Raw genomic sequence first — 25,163 nt, 5'->3', positions numbered from 1 at the left:
AAGAGGTGAGGGTGGAGACTCCTGATGATTGGGGGGGGTGGCAGCAGCTTGAATGGAGCACAGTCACGTGTAACATTCAAAAACGGAAATACTGTGCCCAGCTGGACAGGCGGGCATATCAGCGGGTGGCAGAGAAACCGCAGCACATTTATTTGCCAGTAAATGGCTGTGCAGGGTGGTATGTTAGCAAAAGTCTGACCTTTGGATGATGGGCAGGCTCTGCTCCCAAGTGGACTACAAAGTAGAAAACGGACCACGCTGGGATCAATGTGCTATCATGCCTAGTGTGGTCAGTTTAAAATCAGAAAACCGAAGGGCTGGGAGGCACACAAAGTATTTCACACAAAAGCAATGCAAAAAGAACAGGTTGCTTTTTAATACAAGTACATGGTACAGCGGGCGCATATCAGAAATAAATGTTGAGTTAACATACACTTTAAATGTGAGGATTAACATGCATAATTGTCACATTCCTTTGTTCTTTGCTCCTCCCTCATCAACATGCTAATACAATTTCTAAATAAAATCTTTGTTTTCTTTACATGCCTTATTTTAGACCCAGTGATTATGGCTGGTGGGAGGGGCTGTCAGGATTCTGTACATAGCTTCCTGAAAACATCACAGCACCCTGCTTCTGTACTCTTCTCAAGAGCCCTCATAATTGATGCAAGCAGTGTTATAGGTGTTGGGCAAATATGATAATGCCTTGATGGGTGGGTGTTACTCTGGAGGAGTGGGCATTCATAGGCAGACTGCATTTGCATGCTGACTGCTTTAACAAATTCCTACCCAGGCCAACTAACATTTCCCCTACATGTAAAAAACATAATTTTTTTTTGCTAGAAAATTACTTGGAACCCCCAAACAGAGTATATATGTGTGTGTGTGTGTATGTATGTATATACATACATACATACATACATACATACATACATACATACATACATACATACATACATATTTTTTTTTTAGCAGCGGCCCTAGAATAAAATGTTTTTTTTTTTTTTTTTTTTTTTTTTTTTGCTCTTGCGCTGACATTTGCATCAATACCTCACATGCATGATGCAAACACCGTTTTACATGTGTACGGGACTTATCTATGCGCTCACCTTTTTATGTGCAAGCACAGGGGAGCTGTAAGTTTTTTGTTTTTTTACACTCTGAATGAACAACAAGTATAAGGGGGGGCTGGGTGGGGAAGCTGCACACAGGAGGTTTTTCTTTACCTTTTTAATGCATAGAATTCATAAAGATAAAATCCTTCTGCCCTTTTAGAATCCCTTTAAACCTCTATCATGCAAAGAAGCCATATCTGAACATGATCTAGAAACGCTGTCTTTTATGGGCCAAAGCTCATTTCAAAATGGTCTGTTGCAAAGTGGAAAACTTCTGAGGTCCGACGAATCAAAATTTGTTCTGTATGGCAACCATGGGTGCTGCGTCCTCCAGACTAAAGAGGAGAGGGGCCTTCCGGGTTATTAGCTCTCAGTTCAAAAGCCTGCATCTCTGATGGTATGGGAGTGCATTAGTGCTAATGGAACGGGCAGCTTGCACGTTTGGAAAGACACAATCGGTGCTGAACGATATATCAAGGTTTTAGAGCAGCGTATGCTCAGGCCAGAATGGGAAATTTCTCTCCCCCCGGTACTTTTTCCAGCTTTTTGTTTATATAATATATAAATTTCTTTTAATTAAACATTTTTTGATACGTTTTTCTATTGCAAATAAAAACTTTTTACTTTTTTTTTTTTTTTTTGTTCAATCATTTGAGGTTATTATGGCGTAAACTGTTTTTTTTTTTTTTTTATAAAGTATAACCTACAGTTTACATTAAGTGGAAGTATTCCAATAAGCATCCTAAGTGCAAAACTTGCACAATAGGAATGCAACAGACATAATAAAAGGCACAAGGCCTTCTGAACATATAAGAAGGGAAAAATACAAGTACCATCGTAGTCAGTAACTGAAAAATGCTAATTGATCAGCACTGGTAAACAAGGGATGTAATGTAGTAATAACTCACTATATCATGTTCCAGTGAATGAAGGCATAGAATGAAGACAATAAGTCAAAAGGAGAGCTTTTTACTTATTTTTTACGCAAACACTGGTGCATACTCGAGCCATGCTGTGAGGAAATGTACCAGGACTTGCTGTTTTTGAGCTCAGATGCCTAATGAACAAGAGGCCTTAGAGCAGGGGTGTCCTCCCTTTTGACTTTCCTGGGCCTCTGGAAGAAGAGGAATTGTCTTGGGCCACACATACAAATACACTAAAATTAAGGAGAGCTGATGAGCCGTTCCTCCTGTGGCTCTCAGCGGGTAGATGCGGCCGCCTGGCCCGTTCACTATGACAGGATGCCAGCAGCCATACCTATACGTGGCTCTCTGCTCAGCCATTGATTACCTTTTTGGTGATCACTGCTGGACACAGACAAAGTAAGTCCAGCAGTGATTACCGCAGGTGCAGCTCCCAGGGAACTGGCATTATAGTGAATGGGGCCAGCAGCCACACCTACCCGCTGAGAGCCACAGGAGAAAACTGCTGCAATCGCCGGAGTGAATGTAGTCTATGTATGTGCTGTCTGGGGAGGGCAGCCTAGATCTGGCCTATGCAGCATTTATTTGGCTTCCCTGCTGCCAGTGCTATTGCGAACATGACAGCCCTGGCATCCCTGCAGACATGCATTTGCCTGGCTTGTCAATGTAGGTTGCCGTAGATGCTGTTTGCACGGCATCCCTACATGCATGGGCCAGGCTTGTCTGTGTTGGCTTGCTTGGCTTGCACAGCATCCCCGGCGTCTCTTCAGATGGGCCAGAGCTGCATTTTGAGCTCCCTGGGGCCACAAGTTGGATACCCTTGCCTTTAGAGACAATATCAGGAAGAGGGTGGTGCATGGTAGGACACATTTTGTAGTGGTGCATATGACAAGTTTACACAGGACTTGATTGTGGGGGTCTGGAGTCTGGACGTGGTAATTACTTTGGATTTGTAGTTTTGAAGTCTGAGGTTATCATGATGAATTCGAAAATACACATGTATAACATTTTACTGTATGTCAAAACTGAAATGTATTAAAGTAATTCTATATTTGATTAGAAGAGTATCGACATCCTGTAGCAGTTTTTACAATTATAGCGCTCAGCGTAACTGGCAATTCATTAGTGGACAAGCGGCAGGCTGCCTGAATGTGAACTCTTTAAAGATGTAACATTATTACTGTATATCATGGTAATTGAGGACAGTCTCTGTACTACTGTATGAAACATCTACACAGAAAGCAGTCTGCTGCAAATCAGTGTTCAGTGTATAACATGCTGTCCCCAGGAATACACACAACCCAGTCAAAGTATTTTATGTAGCCAGCTTCGTAGCCCAGAGGCAGTAAATCGCATAACTATAAAGCATGGGATGCAATGCTTCCAAACTGCTGTGCTGGTTAGTGTGCATTTGTGACTGCTAAATGGCCTCTTACACAGAACAGATCGTTTCCTTTTAAACTCTTTTGGCTCTACTCCTGTGGGTCACATGAGTGCACTTTGTTCTCCTGTATGGCCAGCATAAGACCTTTAGTAGTAGTAGTAGTAGTAGTAGTAGTAGTAGCAGCAGAAGCATGCTTTTTGTATCACCTGTCATGATGGGGTCAAAAAACAAATCTTTACAGTACAAAAACAGATAATCACTACTATAAGGGGTTCATTTTATACTGTGAAACAGTGAGGCCCATCTCGCATATGTGAGCCAGAATTCATATCAGCTGTCTGTGGCAACTAGCTTTCAGTTTCAAAACGTAAAGTGGATGTAAACCCTCACATATACCCAGTGCAGTGAACAGCCTCCGATGATAGAGATTAAACAAATCTCCCTACATAAGTTTTATGTGTGTATCTGCTGTCTTCATCTTTTATATATCTTTTAGTAAGTGCACATCATGTTAGATTCTCTTCCTGGTTAAGACTGCAGTGAAGCCTGGGTATGCAGCCAAGACAGCTGATTGGCGAAAAGGCGCACACACCCCCTCTCCTCATAGGTAGAGACTTTTAGCTCCGTTTGTTGTATAGTCCAGGGCTCTGCTAATCTATTTATTGCATCCTCCTGGAGTAAACACAACTCCAGCTGCTTTTATCCTATGTGATGGAGAACTTGTCACGAGTTATTATGCTGATAACAGAAGAACTGAGCAGGAGACAGCTATGGGACATAGTGTTTTGAAGAGAGATAACAAAACACTGCAAATGTTCCCAGCTCAAAGTTCATGAATCAGGTTTACATCCGCTTTTAAAGCTGATCTCCAGGTTTTAGTGAAGTTTGAATAGTTTGTTTTGGGCCAAGCTGGTCCAGACAAAGATTTACCTCACCAGCGATGCAGTGGCTGTCTGTGCTGTATAAGCTGTATGTAGCATTAGCTACATACAGTATGCTCTAGGACAGAACTTCTCATCCCGGTTCCTGGAATAAAATTTAGTTGGGCTGAGCATTACTCGGCTACTCACAGGAAGCTTTGTACTTTTCTGAATTTTTAAAAAAAAAACGTTTACTTTCTGCTATAAAACATCACCAATAAAAAACAAAAGATGTAAAAATCAAATTTCTTAAATTTAGGCCAATATGTATTCTGCTACATATTTTTGGTAAAAAAAATGCCAATGAGCATATTGGTTAGTTTGCGTAAAAGTTGCGTCTACAAACTTTTGAGATTTTTATTTTATTTATTTTTTAATGATAATGGCGGTGATCAGTGACTTGTAGCAGGACTAGAATATTGCGGCAGACGCATCAGACTCCTAACTGACCCTTTTTTTTATTTTGTATTTATTTTTTTGGGACCCGTGACACTAATACAGTGATCAATGCTAGTAAAATGCATTCACTGTACTGACACTTGCAGGGAAGGGGTTATCAGGTGATTGAAGGGTTAAATGTATGCTTAAGTTGTGCTTGCTAACTGTGGGGAGGTGCTTTGACTATGGGAAGGCAAAGATCAGTGTACCTGCTTAGCAGAAACACAGGATCAGTACCTTTTTTAACCTTGGCGTTAAAGATTGCCGTTCTGCCTCTTTACTGTGTAATCAGGGGCGCTGGCAGGCATAGTCTTAGGTACCCACTGTGTATAATCACAGCGCGAGAGGGTCACCAGGGGCGCAAGCCCCAGACCCGGAAGTGTCCGATCACATTCTAGGTGTGCGCTCTGACACAGCGGTCTCCTTGCCGCAGTAAATGTACGTGGGCCGGTCTGCAAGCGGTTAAAGGACGTGTGTGTATGTGTGTGTATGTATGTATGTATGTATATATATATATATATATATATATATATATATATATATATATATATATATATATATATATATATATATATATATATATATATATAAATTTTTTTTTTTTTTTTTTTTTTTTCTATTCTTTTTTGGAGCCTGGAAAGCATTGAGATCTGGTGGTGGCGGGTGCCATGCATGACTCCTGCAGATTGTCAGTGTAAGCTGTCTGCCCATACATCGTACAGCCAGGCAGTTTCACACTGACAGGAAAAATCAATGAACTACCACCACGCTCAATAGCGTCCTTGTTCATTGAGAACTGCAAACTGAATGCCACAGAGGATGTTGGTACTTGTAGTTCATTCACTCACAGGACACTGATTGACGCAGCCATGTGGGCGGAGCCCTGCACAGCCGCACTCTTTTCAAAAAATGACAGCTGGCATGGTGAACTTCTCCTCATCTTACTGCTGTCACACAGACAGTGGATCCCCGAGCGACTGCAGGAACTTTTTATATGTTCCACCCGTTTTCAGAGTGGAACACTAAGGCCCCTTTCACACGATCGGACCGTTCAGGTCCGCCTGTCAGTTTTGACGGCGGACCTGAACGGGCGATCCATGTTAGCCTATGGAGCGTCGGATGTCAGCGGAGACATGTCCGCTGACATCCGACCCCGTCCGATCCGCTAAAAGCAGACGGATGGCTCTACGTCCAGATCCGTCGCTGGCGGATCGGATCGGGTGAGATCTGACGAAAACGGACACGCTGTCCGTTTTCGTCCGATCCCTCCATAGGCGGCAGCGGCGCCTGACAAGCCCCTCCCCGCTCAGTGAGCAGAGAGGGACCTGTCATCCGCCGGCTCAGCGGAGATCAACGGACTGATCTCCCGCTGAGCCGGCGGACCGAGGCGGGCTCCGTAGAAACGGAGTCCGCCTCATGTGAAAGGGGCCTTAACGTGTTCCTGAAGGTGAACTTACCCTTTAAAACCTGGAGATCAGCTTTATCTGAATAAGCTGAAGATAAAAAGTTGATGGGTTAGGTTAGGATGTACAGCTGCTCTAGATTCTCTCTGCTCTATTTCAAATACATTTCCCTCTTCTATATTTTTTTTTTTTTTTTTTTTCCATAAAAAGCAGCAGTGGGCGAGAGCTGTGTGGGGTTTTTTTTTTTCTAAGCAGTTCAACAGATTAGGCTCATTGCAGCATTTTCATGAAAAACTTTAATTACACGTTAGAACTCTCTACTATCTCACTGCACTGTTCCTTGGTGAGGCATGACTTGTGTAGCATTGCTGAAGTCAAGGTGAACCCATGCTGCTTGTCCAGGCAGGATATCTGTGTCAGTACTTCCCACACTTCCCTTCTGTGAGTGAGGCAGTGTCTAACAAGTTAGCATAACCCAAATTCCCACCTGTTCTAACTTGTTCTCCAGCAACACACTCTGAGCATTAGAATGTTATCTCAAGTATGGAAAGTAAAACATCTCTGAAGGCCTTCACTATAATGCATGTCAAATCAGACCTGCAGTTGTAAGTCGCACTGCAGCCATATGCCAAGTTGTGGCAGGGAAACCTTTCATTAACACATGTTTGTTTTTTGTGTAGTACAAGATTGGACAGCTGTACATGATCAGCAAGCACAGCCATGAACAGAGTTCAGATGGAGAAGGGGTGGAAGTGATCATCAATGAGCCTTATGAAGACCCCATCCATGGCAAAGGGCAGTACACGGAGAAAAGAGTCTACCTGAACAGGTGTGCTATAAAACATTTAATGCTAATGGATTTGCCAGTTTTTACGTTAAAACTTCTATGTCCTTTTTTTTACATTTTTATGTGGATGTTGTGCGTCATTTTCAGTGTCATATTTCATATACAGATGTGGTGTTGTTCCTCTAGCAAATAGTTAATTTTGGCACAACCCTTTCAGTGTTGAGATTGATCACTCACTGCAGGTTTCAGTCAGGGGGAATATACTCTGCAGCATCAATGAATTTTAGATATGGTATATTTTGACATAGTTCCAGCTTGGACCAAATAACTGTGCTTTTACCATACCTGGCCAATGCCGATAGAAATCCACTGAAGTAGACCGAGATCTCCACTTGCTTCTGGGTCCCTTTGCTGAGCGGCCGGCCTGATGCATTGTAAACATAGGAGGTTGCCCGCTCAGCATGGGCACCATTCAGAGAAAGCTTTTGCATTTTCTCAATGAATGCAAAGCATTCTCTGATTGGACAAGGTGGAGAGCGTGATGTCACCACCCCACCAGTTTGTCAGTTCTCTTTTTAGGTGTTTTTGGAAAATCCTTTTTTTCTATTTTCATCCTAAAGTAGAATGCCAGCTAAAGATTAAATTATCCAGTGCTTAGTGCAAAAGAAAAAATGTTCCTATAAAGACCATGTATCAAAATTATAACCTAAGTTACTTGTTGATCCTGCGAGTTTTGAAGTTTGCTTAATAATTTCCGACTAAAGCCTAGTACACATTAGAAAATCGTATGAAAAAAATACTGCTTTTGAAGCGATTTGTAAGATATTCTGATTGTTAGCAACCAGCTTTCGAGAGCCGATCACGATAGTTCATCCAAAATTAACCGAAGAGGCAAATGCCCAAAAAATGTTCTCGTATGATACCAGACCATACTATTTTTGTTTTAATCAGTAGTTTTCATCCAAAAATACAATACAATACTATACAAATACGTTACATCACTTCTGAATTTGTATTCTGTCATACGAGAATTTACATAAATTGAGTAACCTCTTTTTCAAAATGGAGACTAGCATGCAAAAAACAAAAAAAAAATCCATCATCCGATCATGTGTACCCTTTAGTGCTGACTATGCTAACTGGCCACCATTGCATTCTATCTTGCTATCTTCCTTGTCTAAGTATTCATTCGTGATGATGTGGCATGTTGGACACTTCCTCCATTGCAGGTATTCCTCCATTACATTGTGGATAATTGGTAATCAGTGCATGGTCTCACCCTGCCACTACCAGCACTCTAATAAACACACTACGCCCTCTACTACTGCATACACTCATATATGCTACTCAAACTAGCTAGAAGCTGGACACCTGTGTGACGGAGAGCGCAGGGGGAGTTTGGGCTAGCTGCTGGTGTTTGGGTAGGAATACCTTTCTTTATCGTACATCATAGGACACAGAGCCTCAAGTATTTACTTAGTGGGTTATAGCTACCTTCAGATGTTTGACACTGGCACACCCAATACAGGAAGTTGACTCCCCTATATAACCCCTCCTTCCAGGAGTACCTCAGTTTTTTTGCCAGTGTCTAAAGGTGTTGGTACGAGTGAAGATGTGCTCTGCGGAGCTCCAGGAGGGATCCATGCTGGATTTAAAAAGCCTCCACAACCGGATCCATCCTGCCACTGCGACTCCAGGATGGTACCCGGGCCTCGCATAGAAGAACGAGGTTTTGCCTGCAATGCTCCTTTTGAGGGCTGGACCCTAGGAACCAGGACTCTTTTTGGTCTTGCTACATTACCTAAAGTTGTCCTGAGGGGTGCTGTACAAGGTCCAAAGCAGTGGAACCCCTATTAAAGGGCCCCATGTAGGTATATACCCTAGTGCTAACAGTGTGTATCTCAGCAGCTGGAGGGGGTTCTCCTCTCCCCCCAAGGGGGCAACTGAGGCTGGGGGATACATGTTATGTTAAAAGCATAAAAAGGCTGATAAAACTGCTGTATAAACCCCCTACCCCCCCCCCCCCCCAGGGGGTATGGGGTGACTTCTTGCTAAACAGCATTGAAAACATTTACTTGCCATAAGCCGCAAAAGTGAAGGAGACATGCCGCAGCGTGGCTGCAGTCTCCTTTCCTCCTCTGGTGTATATTTCGGATCGAAGCCGCCGCGCGTATGAGGCTGGCGTCAGAGGAAGGAGAGTGGGGAAGGGGCGTGGCTTAAGCGGTCGGCGCCGTGTGCGGACTTGGCGTCCTTGCAAACACACGGCGCACACAATCAGGCTTACACCTGAAAAAGGCTTAAAAGCTGATACTCTGAAAACAGACAGTGTCTATCAGAGCAGCTAAAGCAAGGCTGCCACAGGATACAGGTGCGCTTGTGCACGTGAGGGGTTTACACAGACATTGCAGTGCAGGAAAAGACTTTGGCATTAGATTAGTCTATGCTGTCATTGTTTTTCCTACTATTGTTCAAGTAAATAGGACAGTTATCAGAGTGCCTCTACTTTTGTGCTTTGCACTATGGCTTCAAAGCTTACTACTAAGGCACCAAAACCACCCCCAGGCGCTGGGAACTCCAGTCATGCCTCTACATTTTGTCATCCTCTCCAGAGATACCTGACATGGCGAGCCAGGGTGAGCCGTTGGAACCGGCTGGTGGTGCAACTGCTTTTCACACTTCAGCCCCTGTATACATGACTGAAAATGTATTTTCCTCTGCCCTGCAAGGCTTAGAAGGAAGATTAGCCACTTTAATTGCATCCTCCATTGAGTAGGATAGGAAGTGTGCTAGAGCCCTCTCTCCCACTCCAAACCCTTTACTAGGGGAACAGTGGGGACAGGATGAGGTATTACCCTCAAACGATCAGGAAAAACTAACCGATTATTCCTCTGCGGAGGAAACAACAGTTGATGTTTCAGCTTCACAATCTGAGGTACAAATCCTAACGGACATGGTTCGCTCCACTTTCATGCTACCGCTAACTGTCAGCTGAAAGTCTGGTTTCTTCTTTGGGTTCTTTGAAACCCTCACAACCAGTGCATGCGTTTCCTGTCCACGCATTACTAGAGAAGCTTATTTATACCGAATGGAATCATCCGGATAAGCATTTTCTCCCTCCAAAGAGATTCTCAGTTCTCTATCCCATGGAGGAAAAATTCACTAAAAGATGGAAAACTCCAGCAGTGGATGCTGCGATTTCCAGTGTGAATAATTTTGACTTGTCCAGTGGACAATGAGCAAATGCTAAAGGATCCAACAGATAAAAAATTGGAATTCCTGTTAAAATCCTCTTTCTTTTTAGCAGGTACTGTTGCTCAGCCTGCAATTGCAGCTATAGGCATCTGTCGGTCCTTAAAAGAACAGTTCACAGAGGCCCTTAACGAGCTCCCTGCACAACAGGCCCATGAGTTGGCCGAGTTACCAAAAGCATTATGTTTTGCCATAGATGCTATGAAGGATTCTATTCACCAGGCGTCTCGCCTTGTGCTTGTGTTAGTACACATGCGTTGGCTAAAGGGTTGGTCTGCCGAAGCACCCTGCAAACAGCTTCTGTCTAGTTTCCCATTTCATGGGAAGCGACTATTTGGTGATGATTTGGATAAATACATCCAGACAATTTCCAGTGGAAAGAGTACTCTTTTGACTGGCAAAAGAAAGTATAAACGTCCTTCATTTAAAAGGACTTTCTCTCCTGCGCCAAGTGCATCTGCCTCTAGGCAGTGGCGATGGCTTCCACCGTCAGATTCCAGAGGAAAATCGCAGGGTCAGGCCCAGGCTCAAAGGAAGACCTGGAGCTGCAAAACTGCAAAGCAGAATACTAAGACCTCTTAATGAAGAGGCGTCTCCTCTCAACAAGGTGGGGGGCAGACTTCTGCATTTCGCAGAAGTCTGGCAAAGGGAAACTCAGGACAGATGGGCTCTCTCCAAAGTGACTCTAGGATACAAACTAGAGTTTCGGGAGTTTCCACCATCTAATTTTCTGAGATCAAACGTTCCCAAGGATCCAGGGAAAAGACAATCCCTGTTTCAAGCATTAGACCGATTATTGACTCAAGGGGTAATCATACAGATCCGCACAGAAGAACAAGGTTTGCAGTTCTATTCAAACCTGTTTACGGTACCAAAACCGAATGGAGATGTCAGACCCATTCTGGATCTAAAAAATCTAAATCGGTTCCTGAAGAAAAATCCGCTCATTTCGCATGGAGTCAATCAGGTCAGTGGTCTCCATCCTACAAGGGGGAGAACTTCTAGCGTCCATCCACATTATCAGAGATGCATATCTGCATGGCCCTATATTTCCCGCTCACCAAAGGTTTCTGTGATTTGAAGTAGAACAGCAGCACTTTCAGTTTGCGGCCTTACCCTTCAGGCTAGCCACAGCACCACGGGTATTCACAAAAATACTGGCCCCGCCTCTAACCAGGTTAAGGGCACAGGGCATAACAGTGTTGGCGTACCTAGACGATCTATTGTTAATAGACCAGTCAGTGACCCGCTTAAAGGGTACGCATTACAACCAGTTACCTGGAAAGTCTCGATTCCTCAACCTAGAGAAGCAAATCCTTCAATTTGCCTTTGCATGAGGTTGTTAGGAAAGATGGTAGCTTCATTTGAAGCAGTTCCCTATGCCCAGCTCCATTCAAGACTGTTGCAAAACAGTATCCTCTCTGCTTGGAACAAGACGTTCCAAGCTTTGGACTTGCAAATGCGGCTGTCCCCAAGAGTGTCCCAAAGCCTCAGTTGGTGGTTACGAAGCCAGAATCTGCTGAAAGGGAAATACTTCAGACCAATTATCTGGAAAGTAGTAACGACAGATGCCAGCCTCTCAGGCTGGGGAGCGGTACTAGAAAAGACGACTGTCCAGGGACAGTGGTCAAAACTCAAAAGAGCCCTGCCCAACAACAGCCTAGAGATTCGGGCAGTGTGTTTGGCTCTGAAAACCTGAACCTCCAGGTTAAAGAATTGTCCTGTCGGGATCCAATACAACGCCACGACTGTGGCATATATCAATCACCAAGGGGGCACCAAGAGTCTCTCAGCTCAGAGAGAGGTGAACCATATTCTAACTTTGGCAGAACGGAATGTCCCATGCCTATCGGCAGTTTTCCTTCCGGGAGTAGAAAATTGGCAGGCGGACTATCTAAGTGGACAACAGTTATTCCCAGGGGAATGGTCTCTTCACCACGATGTTTTTCGGGCTGTTTGCCAAAGATGGGGAACTCCGGACATGGATCTTCTTCTAGCCTCCAGATTCAACATGAAGTTGGTAAACTTTGTGTCCAGAACAAGGGATCCACTCGCATACAGAACAGATGCGTTGGTAACCCCGTGGGGTCAGTTTTCACTGATCTATGCTTTTCCTCCGTTTCAGTTGCTGCCTCCACTTCTTTGCAGGATCAAGCTGGAAAACTACCCAGTAGCACCAGCATGGCCCAGAAGGTCATGGTACACAGAGATCATAAAGATGGCAGTGGAGGGTCCTTGCCCTCTTCCACTAAGGCAAGACCTGCTCTCGCAGGGGCCGATATTCCATCCTACTTTATGAACGCTAAATTTAAAGGCTTGGCTATCGAAACCCACATTCTGAAGAAAAGTGGGCTTTCCAGGTCAGTTATCTCAACTTTTAATCAATGCAAGGAAACCAGTTTCCAGAGCTATATATTATAGAGTTTGGAAAACTTTTGTTTCCCGGTGTGAATACAAGAGTTGGCACCCTCGGAGATATATTATAGGCAGAATTCTTGCCTTTCTACAACTGGGCGTAGAGATGAAGTTGGCCCGAAGTACTATTAAGGGCCAAGTCTCAGCCTTATCGGTTTTATTTCACAGACCGCTTACTACCCATTCTTTAGTCCGGGGTTTTATGCAAGGGGTGATGCGGATTAATCCGCCAGTTAAATCACCTTTAACCCCTTGGTACTTGAATTTAGTTTTGTCAGTGTTATAAAACAGCCATTTGAACCATTACAGCATATTCCCTTGGTCCTTCTGACTAGGAAGCTGATATTTTTGGTTGCTATATCCTCAGCAGGGAGGGTTTCAGCGTTGGCTGCTCTTTCTTGTAAAGAGCCATATTTGATTATTCATGAGGACAGAGTGGTGTTACGCCCTCGTCTAGGCTTTTTGCCAAAAGTGGTTTCAGGCTTTCATCTGAATGAAGATATTGTCCTGCCATCGTTTTTCCCAAAACCATGTTCCAGGGAAGAAAAGTCATTACGTTGTCTTGATGCAGTGAGAGCAGTGAAAATCTATTTAAAGAAAACTGCTCAGATTCGTAAGACTGATGTTTTCTTTATTCTGCCAGAGGGTCCTAAGAAAGGACAGGCAGCGTCGAAATCCACTGTTGCTAAGTGGATTCGGCAAATTATAATTCAAACTTATGATTTAAGGGGTAAGATTCCCCCTTTTCAAGTTAAGGCGCACTCTATAAGAGTGGTTAGTGCTTCTTGGGCAGTGCGTCACCAGGCCTCCTTTGCTCAGATCTGCAAGTCCGCAACTTTGGTCTTCGGTCCATACATTCACGAAATTTTATCAAGTGGATGTAAGAAGGAATGAGGATATCTCCTTCGGGCGCAGTGTGCTGCAAGCAGCAGTATGAGCCCTCAAGGTCTGGGGGTGCCCTACAGGTTGTGTCTCCCTCCCCTCAAATAGCATTGCTATGGGACGTCCCACTAGGTAAATACTTGAGGCTCTGTGTCCTATGATGTACGATAAAGAAAATAGGATCTTTATAACATCTTACCTGTAAAATCCTTTTCTTGGAGCACATCCTAGGACACAGAGCTCCCGCCCCTGTTTTATGCAGTGTAAGTATATTGCTTGGCTATAAAAACTGAGTTACTCTGGAAGGAGGAGGGGTTATATAGGGAAGTCAACTTCCTGCATTGGGTGTGCCAGTGTCAACACCTGAAAGTAGCTATAATCCACTAAGTAAATGCTTGAGGCTCTGTGTCCTATGATTTACGATAAAGAAAAGGATTTTACAGGTAAGCTGTTATAAAAGTCGTGTGGTTTTTTTTTTTTTTTTTTTGCTATCTTGGCTGCCATTCTTGCGGATGAGTCCACGCATAATGGCTCACCATAGAGCACGTGGTTCCGCAGCTGTTTTGGTCAGCCATGGCTCACGCGGCTTCACCACAGAGGGTTGTGCACACAGAGCCGCGCATGCACTGTAGCTCCAAGTATGGCGCACGAAGATTCGCTTTGTGCATGTACACAGCTGCTCATGTCTGCCGCGACCGCATGCGCAGAGCGTCCCGACGCACAGCCAGCTTATTTAAGCAGAAAGTGACTGACGTGGCGCTTCCAAAAAACAGCTGTGGGACGCAGAGCAGGCTTTGAACAATTCACTTTCAGCAGTTCATTCCTCCTTACCTGGGTCACGTGAGTCACCAGGTGTTGGTTGGCAGGCTAAGGTGCTTAGCAAGATTGTTGCATAGGGGCTTGGTGAGCCCCATTAAAGGATCTCCCTTCTGGGGTGGTGTGAAAACTAAACCCAGGTACTCCCCTTTTTGTGGCTGTCAAGGTCTTCAAAAAAAAGGAGCAGGGCTAACGCTACAGGGAAGTGCACATCTGTCTCGTCGGCTCCTAAGGCTTCCGGGCAGTATGAGACGCTGCGCCTGTCTGGTATTGTGCCTACTGCCAGCGCTGCTGCTTCAGCCTTTGTCACCAGGGATGATCTGTCCTCAGCTTTAGATCTACCCTAGTGAATGCCAGGAAAGTGGTCACTAGGAAGATCTAGTATAAGGTCTGGAAGACCCATTACTTGGGGTGAAGCCAGAAAATGGCATCCTCAGAAATACATGATTGAGAGAATTATTTTCTACAGTCGGCTTTGAAAATCAGATTGGCTTTGAGTACAATCGGGTCAGATTTCAGCATTGTCCGTATTCTTCCAAAGGCCTTTAGCCTCCGAGTCGCTGGTCTGAACCTTTATGCAGGGAGCAACTCGTTTGCTTCCCCCCCCATTAAGTCACCTATATGCCCTTGGGACTTAAACCTGGTGCTGTCTGTGTTTACAGAAACAGCCATTTGAGCCTTTTGAGCCTATCAAGGAAATTCCATTAGTCTTGTCACACAAGCTGGCCTTCCTGATGGCCATCACCTTGGCTAGAAGGGTGTAGGAAAAGGCGGCCCTTTCATGTAGGGAACCATACTTAATCCTTCACCACGACAAGGTGGTGTTGCATCCTATTCTATCCTTCTTGACAAAGGTGGTATCTGCCTTTCATTTGAATCAGGACATTGTTTTGCTGCCTTTTTTTTTTTTTCCCCTCAGCCTCGTTCAGCGGAGGGGGGGACGACTCCATTCCTTGGACGTGGTGCAGGCAGTCAGTTTGTCTAGATCTACGGCGATCCAAGGATCAGATTCCTCTTTTGTTTTACCAGAAGGACCCAAGAAGGGGCAGGCAGCTTTCAATGCTTCCATTGCCCATTGAATCCACCAGTTGGTCATTCAGGCCTATGGTCTGAAATGTAAGGCTCCTCCCTTCAGAGTGAAAGCTCATTCTACCAGGGGTGTGGGAACCTCCTGGGCTTTTTGCCATCGGGTATCTGTGGTTCAGATTTATAAGGCTGCAACCTGGTTTAAAGTGCATACGTTCACAAGATTTTATCAGGTGGATGTTGGAGCAGCCGAGGATTCGGCTTTCAGCCATAGTGTACTACAGGCTGCTGTATAAAGGCTGATGGCTATTTTTTGTTGGGGTGTCTCCTCCCTCTCAAGGCTTCTGCTCGGGGACGTCCCGGTAAGTAAGGAATAATAGCTTAAATCTGTTTCCCCTGATGTACGATAAAGAAAAGGATTTTTTTTTTTTCATCATACTTGCCTGTAAAATCCTTTTCTTTGAGTACATTGCGGGACACTGCGGTCCCTCCCCTCTTTTGGGGATTCAGTGCTTGCTACAAAACTGAAGTACTTCCTGTATGGTAAGCGTTATATAGGGGCGGACTTCCGATCTAAGACTTTGGTCTACCAGTGTCCATTCACCTAGAGATGGCGTATAACCCAGTAAGTAAGAAATAATGGCCTAACTCTGTGTCCCGTGATGTACTCAAAAGGATTTTACAGGTAAGTATTACAAAAAAAATCCTATATTTTATTTTTTTTAAAGGTGACTGCTCTTCCGTTACTAATGTGACCTCCTTGGCAAGAGTCCTCATTTTACATGCATGGCCTTATTTTGATCTGGTATTTGACTAGGATACTACTTTAAATTAAAGCACTCCAGCCAGGTTTGGTTAGCGTGGCCCGGAAAGAAATGTTGATTAGGTTTTGTTTCGGTTTCCCATTTAGGAGATTTTTTCCGTACATCCTGCCCTTGTACCATAATGTACAAGAAATTGGGAGGGGAGTGGTCATCACAAGGGGTAGAAGGAATGGACAGCTTTCAAAGCATGGCCAGCATTTGTAATCTTTTCTTACTTTGCTAGAATTGTGTGTGTTTTGTTTTTGTCTGTCTGGGTCCCCATTGGAGAGATTTCTCATTACTTCCTGGTAAGACAGAAATAAGGTTAAATCTCTTCAGCGGCAACATGGGCAGTAATAAAAACCCAACCATTCCCCACTTTGGCCCAAAGCAAATTTTGACGAACCTTTCCATACTGCTAGCACTGAGAAGCCATTACAGGAAATATCCAGTTCCGGTGTGCACAGGGAAGAATGGGAGAGCATACAGGGAAGTGCAGGGGAGGCTGCCAAGTGTTTCAGGGAAAAAATGCATGTTCTCATGCTGCAAATTTTTCAACATTTGCAGATATCCTCAATATGCATTTTGGCACAATTGGGGTCATAACCTGGTTTTTGTTTATGGGGTAGATCATTGCTTTACCTAAATCTAGCAGTGGAAGTACCCCTTGACTGTCAGTGTAAAGTCATAAATCCAATGATGAAACCATGGTAGTCATTTTTCAAAAAGAATCATGTAAAATGACTCTGAAGGGTCAGTTCACTACTAGTGAATATCAGGTGAACCGCTTTAGCTACAACTGCTCACTTGATCACAAAGCCGTGTCAGTTTGGAGAACCAACCTGATGCCTCCTGGGGTGTAGTACGGTGGAGTTCCACCTGGCATTAAGCACTGTTTGCTGAAATCTTTCCCAGTACAGGATTTCTTTAAACACCGTATTAACTTGAGCAGTATAATCTTTTACTTATGTTGGCTTTTCTGCACTCCGTGTCATTTGTAATACCAGCTAGTGATGAGCGCAAAGCCCAGCAAAAACACGAAGAAAAAAATGTTCCACAAGAACACAAAGGACAAAGGAATCCCCTGATTTTATTTGTAGAAAGTAGTGCAGCCTGTCCTTGGTAAGAGTACTAGTAAACACACCATGTGCCAAGTCTGTGGAACATTGCAGTAAAACAAATGTTGTCCCTAGCTGCCATGCCGTATAGGAGCTGTTCGTACCACAAACTTTTACTGCTTGTTCATGTAAATAAAGAGTAACAATTCACAACATTTTTTGCTCCTATGGATTAATTAAAAAGGCACATCAGTCCCCTTTTAAAAGTTTATACATATTTATTTAAACAGTGATATTGTAAAACTATTGAATCGCGCTGTTGAAAACAAATGTGCATACAAGTGATAATCAAATTACCTTTAAGATAAATCCAAATAAGTGTATAGACATAGAAATCTTATATCATGTAAATTGGCATGTATAGATAATCAATACATCTATCATCAAGAATGCAGTCTTCATGTGCAGCAATGAAGAAAATATATTTAATGTGAGTCCAAATGTGAAAAATAGAACACCCGAGTGTTGAATTAAATTGAAGTGAAGGTCCTGCTGGATTAGGACAAGGTGCTTGGGTCCACCACCACATATATAGTGACTGGCCGCTTACCAGAAACCCATGACCCCCCCCGTAGGGTCTGGGTGAGCTGTTAGATCTGATCGCTCTGGACCATCGAAAAACCGAGATTGGATACTGGGATGAAACATCAGGGACCTTGCGATGGATGGATCAGCGGGGGAGTCAAGCTCTCGAAAAAGTGATGTGACCATGTACGGAAAAAGAGGGGGGGGGGCTCCAATAGTGTAAAATCTTAAGGCTTTATTAAAGACACGAATAAAATATACACTCACATGTAAAATCGAAAATGAGCGCCTGTGGAAAGAGGTCTGGAACACCGGCCGGATGCTCACAGACAGCCCATCCTGCTGGTATCACAACATCGGTGGGAGGTGACGCGAACACATCAAGAACGTACGACGAGCCGAGAAAAATTAAGTTCAGTGCGGCTCGTCTGCTTGATTCCGAGCATGCGTGGAACTTTGTGCTTCGATATTGTGTACACACGATCGGAATTTACGACAACGGATTTTGTTGTTGGAACATTTGAAATCCAGATCTCAAATTTTGTGTGACGGAAATTCTGATAAAATGTCCATTGAAGCCTACACACGGTCGGAATTTCCGGCAACAAGCTCCCATCGAACATTTTTCATTGGAGTACGGGGCATACGTGTGTACGGGGCATAACAGGTTTTCTTCTAAGATTTCCCTGTATTTGGCTTCATCCATCTTCCCATCAACTGTGATCAGCTTCCCTGTCCCTGCTGAAGAAAAATCCCCACAGCCTGATGCTGCCATCACCATGTTTCACAGTGGGGATGGTGTGTTTAGGATGATGTGCAGTGTTTTCTGCCACACATAGTTTTGCATTTAGGCCACAAAGTTCAGTGTTGGTCTCAACTGACCAGAGCACCTTCCACATGTTTACTGTGTCCCCCACATGGCTTCTCTCAAATTGAAAATGGGACTTCTTTATGGCTTTCTTCCTGCCACTCTTTCATAAAAGGCCAGATTTGTGGCGTGCACGACTAATAGTTGTCCTGTGGACAGAGTCTCCAACCGGAGCTGTGGATCTCTGCAGCTCCTCCAGAGTTATGAGCCTCTTGGCTGCTTCTCTAAATTAATAATCTCCTTGCCCGGCCTGTCAGTTTAGGTGGACAGCCATGTTTTGATAGGTTTGCAGTTGTGTCATACACTCTCCATTTTCGGATGATGGATTAAACGGTGCTCCATGAGATGTTCAAAGCTCAGGATATTTTTTTTTTTTAACCTAAACCTGCTTTAAAGTGTAAGTTCACCTTCGGCACTAACAATTAAATTCCTATATAAAGCATGCCTAACACTGACAATCTTAATGTGCATAATTTTTTTTTTTTTGGAAAAATTACTCACCTCTGTGTTCTGCATATCCCATTTTTGTGAGTCATTTCAAAAAATGCACTGAAAGCTTCTCTTTCTATTTCCTTCTGGCAATGCCATCTGATATTGTAGTTCACTGAGCTAATGAGAAACTACAAGTTTCATGAATCTATAGTGCATGTGCCGGTATAGGAGGGGCTGACACATGCACTAGCACTCTGCTCAACTTTCTCCTCCCTACTGTGAGCTCCACACTGCTGTGACTGGGGAGGGGGAACCTGAGGAGAGGCAGATATTCTGTCTCACTTAAAACTGAATTCATTTTTTTTTTTCTCCTACTAATCCCTTTTGGAGGATTATTGGGAAATTGTGTGATTTTATTTTTATTCCACATAGTAATTGAACAAAAGAATGGTTTTAGGTAGTCTCACCCATAATGCTGCACAATTTGTTTTAAATATTTCACAAATGTGTACATTTAAACACAAGGGATTTGTTTTTAATAATGCTATAAAGGTGGTTTTATTTTATTTTCAGAATTAAATCTCTTTCTCCCTACTTCTCTATGGCTGGGTTCACACTGGTGCGCTGTGTGACATCGCATGTGATTCGCACCGCTCTCCTGTGCAAATCACATGTGATGTCTGTGCGATGCAAATTCAGCCATACGGATTGTATTTTACTTTTTTGTATTAATTTATATTTGGAACTAAAACCCTAAACTTGGAATGTTTGTCAGTTGGGATAGATTTTTCTTTTCAATTGTATCTGATTTTTAAAATGTAATGTGTGCAATTTGTTTATCTGCATACCTATTTATAATCTTGGGGAAAAATATATAATCGGTCTAAAAATATATTTTTTGCAGAGATGCACCTAAATTTGGTTATGCGAAAAGGGGGTTTTCAGGATTTTGCTGATGGAGAAAAGGGTGCCAATAATAGCGCCGAAAACTTTTGCCATGATTTTTCCATGATTTTTCCATGATTTTACCATGATTTTACTGTGCTTATGGTGTTTTTCATAGGTCATGTGACTTAAAAATGTAACACGGGTGCGTTTATTGAAGAGCTCTTACTGCATTTTCAGTGCAGTGTTTCTTGTGTTTTTTTTTTTTTTTTTATTTAAACTCTTCGGTTTCGACACCAAAATTTCTATTTGGTGCACTTTTTTTTTTTTTTTTTTTTTTTTTTTGTACTGTGTGAGTTCGTGTTTACTGAAGGTAATTTTATTTTATTTTTTTTTTTCATTTAAATGAAAATAAACCTTATACTCATCTTCTCTGTGCAATGTTATTGCACAGAGCGGCCCGGAACCTCCTCTTCTGGGGTCCCCCGTCGTCAATCTTGGCTCACTCTTGTCTTTGCGTGTCCCCATTGCAAGCCGCTTGCTATGGGGGTATATAGTGCGTGCTCGCTCCTGAGTACCTATGGGGAGAAGAGATGCAGCTGTACACCAGCACTGGATCTCTTCTCTCCTCTAAGAGCCCTTGCACACTGGGGCGGGGGGCGGCGTCAGAGCTATTATTAGCGGCGTTTTACCGTCGGTATGCGGCCGCTAGCGGGGCGGTTTTACCCCCCGCTAGCGGCCGAGAAAGGGTTAAATACCACCGCAAAGCGCCTCTGCAGAGGCGCTTTGCCGGCGGTATAGCCGCGCCGTCCCATTGATTTCAATGGGGAGGAGCGGTGTACACACCGCTCCTTCACTGCTCCGAAGATGCTGCTAGCAGGACTTTTTTTACCGTCCTGCCAGCGCATCGCTCCAGTGTGCAAGCCCTCGGGGCTTGCACACTGGAATGAAAGCAGCGGCACTTTCGGGGCGGTTTGCAGGCGCTATTATTAGCGCAATAGCGCCTGCAAACCGCCCCAGTGTGCAAGGGCTCTTAGACAAGCTAATAAAATGTTTACTTTAATTCAGGAAATGCTTTAAGGTAAAATGTTTTGCCTTTAGAATGACTTTAACAAGTGTAGGGTGATCAATTCTAATATAAAATTAGCTGTAGACTCAGATTTGAATGTGGTTAGCCAGGATTTACAGTTCTGAAACCTTCTCATGCCTATACTGCTGGGACCAACTAAAATGTACTTTGCAACTTGACCCCCCCCCCCCCCCCCCCCCCAGCAGTAAGTTTGAGCTCCATTACACAGGGAATTTCTTTCTAGTTGGATAATCTGTGTGACCATGACCAGTGTTATGGCCAGAAAGCCCTAAAGGAGACCCTTTGGTTGTTACTTTGCAGTTGGGGCAGAACTAGGCAATATTTAGCCTTTCTTGACACCTCAATAAGTTTTGCTGGCTGATATCTCTCTGCAGACTCTTAATACTTCTCTGATAAATCTTAGTGATAACAGTCTGAAATAAAGCTCTGCATCAGATCCGTTACATTAGCAAAGTATTAGGCCAGAGAAGAAGCCACAGCATCAGAAGAACAGTATGCAGCTGTTCCCGGCTATATGAAAACAATCAGCAGGTTTCTGAAACAGATTGGATGTGACAGCAGTGAGACACTCAAGCAGCATGTGTTATGTAAAAATATTCCTAATAACGCAGACAAGCAGACATTTTATAGACATTTATTGCCCCATACATGTGACTGCATAACAATTTTGTGCTTCAAAAGTTTACAATTTACCATGTTTAGAAAGATGGATTAAGCCAACTGTGAAAGAGAAATGAAATGCTTATGTACACTAGATTGTAACTGCTGTGCATTTATTTAAAAGGTGTTTTACTTAAATTACATTTATTCTAAGACTACATAAATGGATAAATCTGAATTCCTGATGAAGGATACTGTAATGGCAAAGTAAGATGGTCCTAGTGTAGCGCTGGTAGATTTACAATCTACCGCAGGTTAGGTAAATTTTTGTAAATTGTGTGATAGGAAGGTTAAAAGTTCACCTCTGTTCCAGCTTGGCTGACGACGTGTGTGCTTCTGTGCTGACCGGTGGGTGTTGCTGTTACCACTGGTTGGTGTTGGAAAGGCAACGCATCGAAGCGTATGGATGCTCCTTTGTCTCGGAGACAAGCTTGGTGGAGGTGGTCCTCCGAGTTGCATTCTGGAAAGAGGGTATTTATGGGACAGACGCCATATTTTGGGGTTTGTTTTACAGCCACCTGCTGGCCCTCCTGGCCGACAGGTATGCGTTTAAGGAGCTACCTCGTGGTCCTCCGATCGGGAGGCCCACGATGCTGCGGCGCAGTGGTGGGCCCAGAGGCTTGTCTGGGGCCTACCACCGCGGCCGAGGAATGGTTCTGAGCTGTTGGTCCTGTGTGACGAAGCTGGACGACCGAGGAGAGCCCAGGGGAGGACCTGTATTAGAGGGATCACGCAGTGTGCTGGTCTATAGAGGGGCCTGGTGACTCGGTCGAAGGATGTAACCATACAGCATAGTGTTGCCGGTTTGGCTTAAAGGTTCAGGCACTGTGACTGACTTTCATTGCAGAGAAAATCTGATACATCCTGTGGCAGAGGATCGTACGGATTTACCCCCCAAACAAGTCTGTGGCAGAGACTTTTGATTCGTGCTGCGTACTGGCTGCTAGACCTGTGAGAGGCCTATCCAGGCGAGCAAGGAGTGTGTCCCACGAGGGGAGCGCATTCCACCTAATTATCTAAATTCTACCAGGACATTAATTACTAAGGTTCTATAAGAAGATATTTGAGTTTCTCCTGAAAGTTTCCTTTTCCGCCTCTTTCCTGCTACTTCCTAAAGTTTGTTTGTTCAATAAAGCATTGAAAATGTACTCCAGTGGTGGTGCGTGTGTCGTCCAGAAGTAAACTCAACGGAACCCCTAGACCCGGTGCCAGTAAAACCAAGGGAAGCAAGGTGATGGTAACAGACCCACTTAAACCAGCAGCTCCACCGTGAGTTAGTGCTACATATGTATACTGTGTGTGGATGGCTGTAGCATAGTATAAAAATCATACCTTGCTGCAAGCCTGCCCTGAAACATGGCACTGGATTTCCAGAAAGAATTGGCCATAGCAGTGAAGGGCTCCAGTTTCATCCCCACCCTCTCCCTCTTTCTTCGCTCACAAAAAGCCTTGTGTATATAGAGGAGGAGGGATCATGTTGAAAACCCTTCTCTTGCTTTCCTCCCTCTTTACTTTCCTGCCCCGGTTTGCTTTTATCCCCAAAGGTTTTGCATTCTGAGAAAAAAGCACAAGGCTTTTTGAGAATAGGTGACATGGGGCAGAGATGCTACTGGGGGCATAGTTTTGTGTGTGGTTTTTTTTTTTTTTTTTTTTTTGGCTTTACAGAAATGCAAAGACATTAGGTATCTTCTTTTTTTTTTTTTTTTTTTTTGTCATTTCAAAATAACTGTTTTGTGTAATGTATACTGGGTTTAATTAAAAAAAAAAAAAAAATGTTTTCTCTCCAGCAAACTGCCAACCTGGGTACGAGGATTTGTGCCAAAGATTTTCTACATCACTGAAAAGGCCTGGAATTATTATCCCTTTACAGTCACTGGTATGTAAAATTATTAAATGCAACTAAATCTAGTTTGAGTTGATCGATTTCAATTTTAGATCGCTGAAAAAACAGAACATTGGTTTGAAATAGGCAAAGTTTGTTGTCTTCCATTTTGGACTTAGTTTTTCTTTAAGCTATACTTTAAGCTATGTGGGGGTTTTTTTTTATTATTTTTTTTTTTTCTAGTTTTGGATAGCGTGCAGAGAGATTAGAACACATATTAGGTTATTGTCTTTGCTGAATGTAGCTTTCTACATTGTTTAGAAAGTGCACATTGTGTTACAGATCTATCTTCCTCTTTCAGCATTGAGTGTGGCGTCCGGGCATTCACTGTGTGAGCGCTGATTGAAAGAAAGGCACCCCCCCCCTTTCCACATTTCACATAGGCAGAGGAACAAAGAAAATTACAGAGCAGCAGTTAGAGACGGATAAGCAGAGAGCTTGTCTATTCAAAGTTCCCTCCCGACACATATTTCAAGCTGCTTTTATCTCCTGTGTCTGAGCTGGTCAGAAGTTATGCTGGTAAGAGGAATGGTGCAGCAGACAGACACAGTACTTAGAGCTTTGGAGAGAGCTAAGTAAGAAATGCAGATATGTGCCCAGGTCAGATTTCATGAATGGGGGTTTACATCCACCTTAAATAATTAAAGATATATAGATATATATAGATATAGATGTAGATAGATAGATAGATAGATAGATAGATATAGATCTCTATCATCTCTATCTCTATCATCTCTATCTCTATCTCTATCATCTCTATCATCTCTATCATCTCTATCTCTATCTCTATCATCTCTATCTCTATCTCTATCTCTATCTCTATCATCTCTATCTCTATCTCTATCTCTATCATCTCTATCTCTATCTCTATCTCTATCATCTCTATCTCTATCTCTATCTCTATCATCTCTATCTCTATCTCTATCTCTATCATCTCTATCTCTATCTCTATCATCTCTATCTCTATCATCTCTATCTCTATCTCTATCTCTATCATCTCTATCATCTCTATCTCTATCATCTCTATCATCTCTATCTCTATCATCTCTATCATCTCTATCTCTATCTCTATCATCTCTATCTCTATCTCTATCATCTCTATCATCTCTATCATCTCTATCATCTCTATCATCTCTATCTCTATCATCTCTATCTCTATCATCTCTATCTCTATCATCTCTATCATCTCTATCTCTATCATCTCTATCTCTATCATCTCTATCTCTATCATCTCTATCTCTATCATCTCTATCTCTATCATCTCTATCTCTATCATCTCTATCATCTCTATCTCTATCATCTCTATCATCTCTATCTCTATCATCTCTATCATCTCTATCTCTATCATCTCTATCTCTATCATCTCTATCTCTATCATCTCTATCTCTATCATCTCTATCTCTATCATCTCTATCTCTATCATCTCTATCTCTATCATCTCTATCTCTATCATCTCTATCTCTATCATCTCTATCTCTCTCCTCAAAAAAAAATCATCAAATGTTAAGGAGAGCTGCACCCGGTCCACAAATAGTGCAAAGC

At 43.2% G+C, this 25,163-nt stretch overlaps 1 protein-coding gene across 1 annotated transcript in view; it reads left to right on the top strand.

Moving 5' to 3' along the window:
* LOC141110929 (cytoplasmic phosphatidylinositol transfer protein 1-like) overlaps positions 1 to 25,163 on the top strand; it is a 302,399-nt gene that overhangs the window by 143,958 nt on the left and 133,278 nt on the right. Inside the window, exons 2-3 of the mRNA XM_073602732.1 lie at positions 6,864 to 7,012; positions 23,527 to 23,615. Coding sequence (XP_073458833.1) covers positions 6,864 to 7,012; positions 23,527 to 23,615 — 238 coding nt within the window. The remainder of the gene's footprint in view (positions 1 to 6,863; positions 7,013 to 23,526; positions 23,616 to 25,163) is intronic.

Source organism: Aquarana catesbeiana, linkage group LG10, assembly GCF_042186555.1.
Source record: "Aquarana catesbeiana isolate 2022-GZ linkage group LG10, ASM4218655v1, whole genome shotgun sequence".
Taxonomy (NCBI): domain Eukaryota; kingdom Metazoa; phylum Chordata; class Amphibia; order Anura; family Ranidae; genus Aquarana; species Aquarana catesbeiana.
This window is presented reverse-complemented; position numbering and strand designations above follow the sequence as displayed.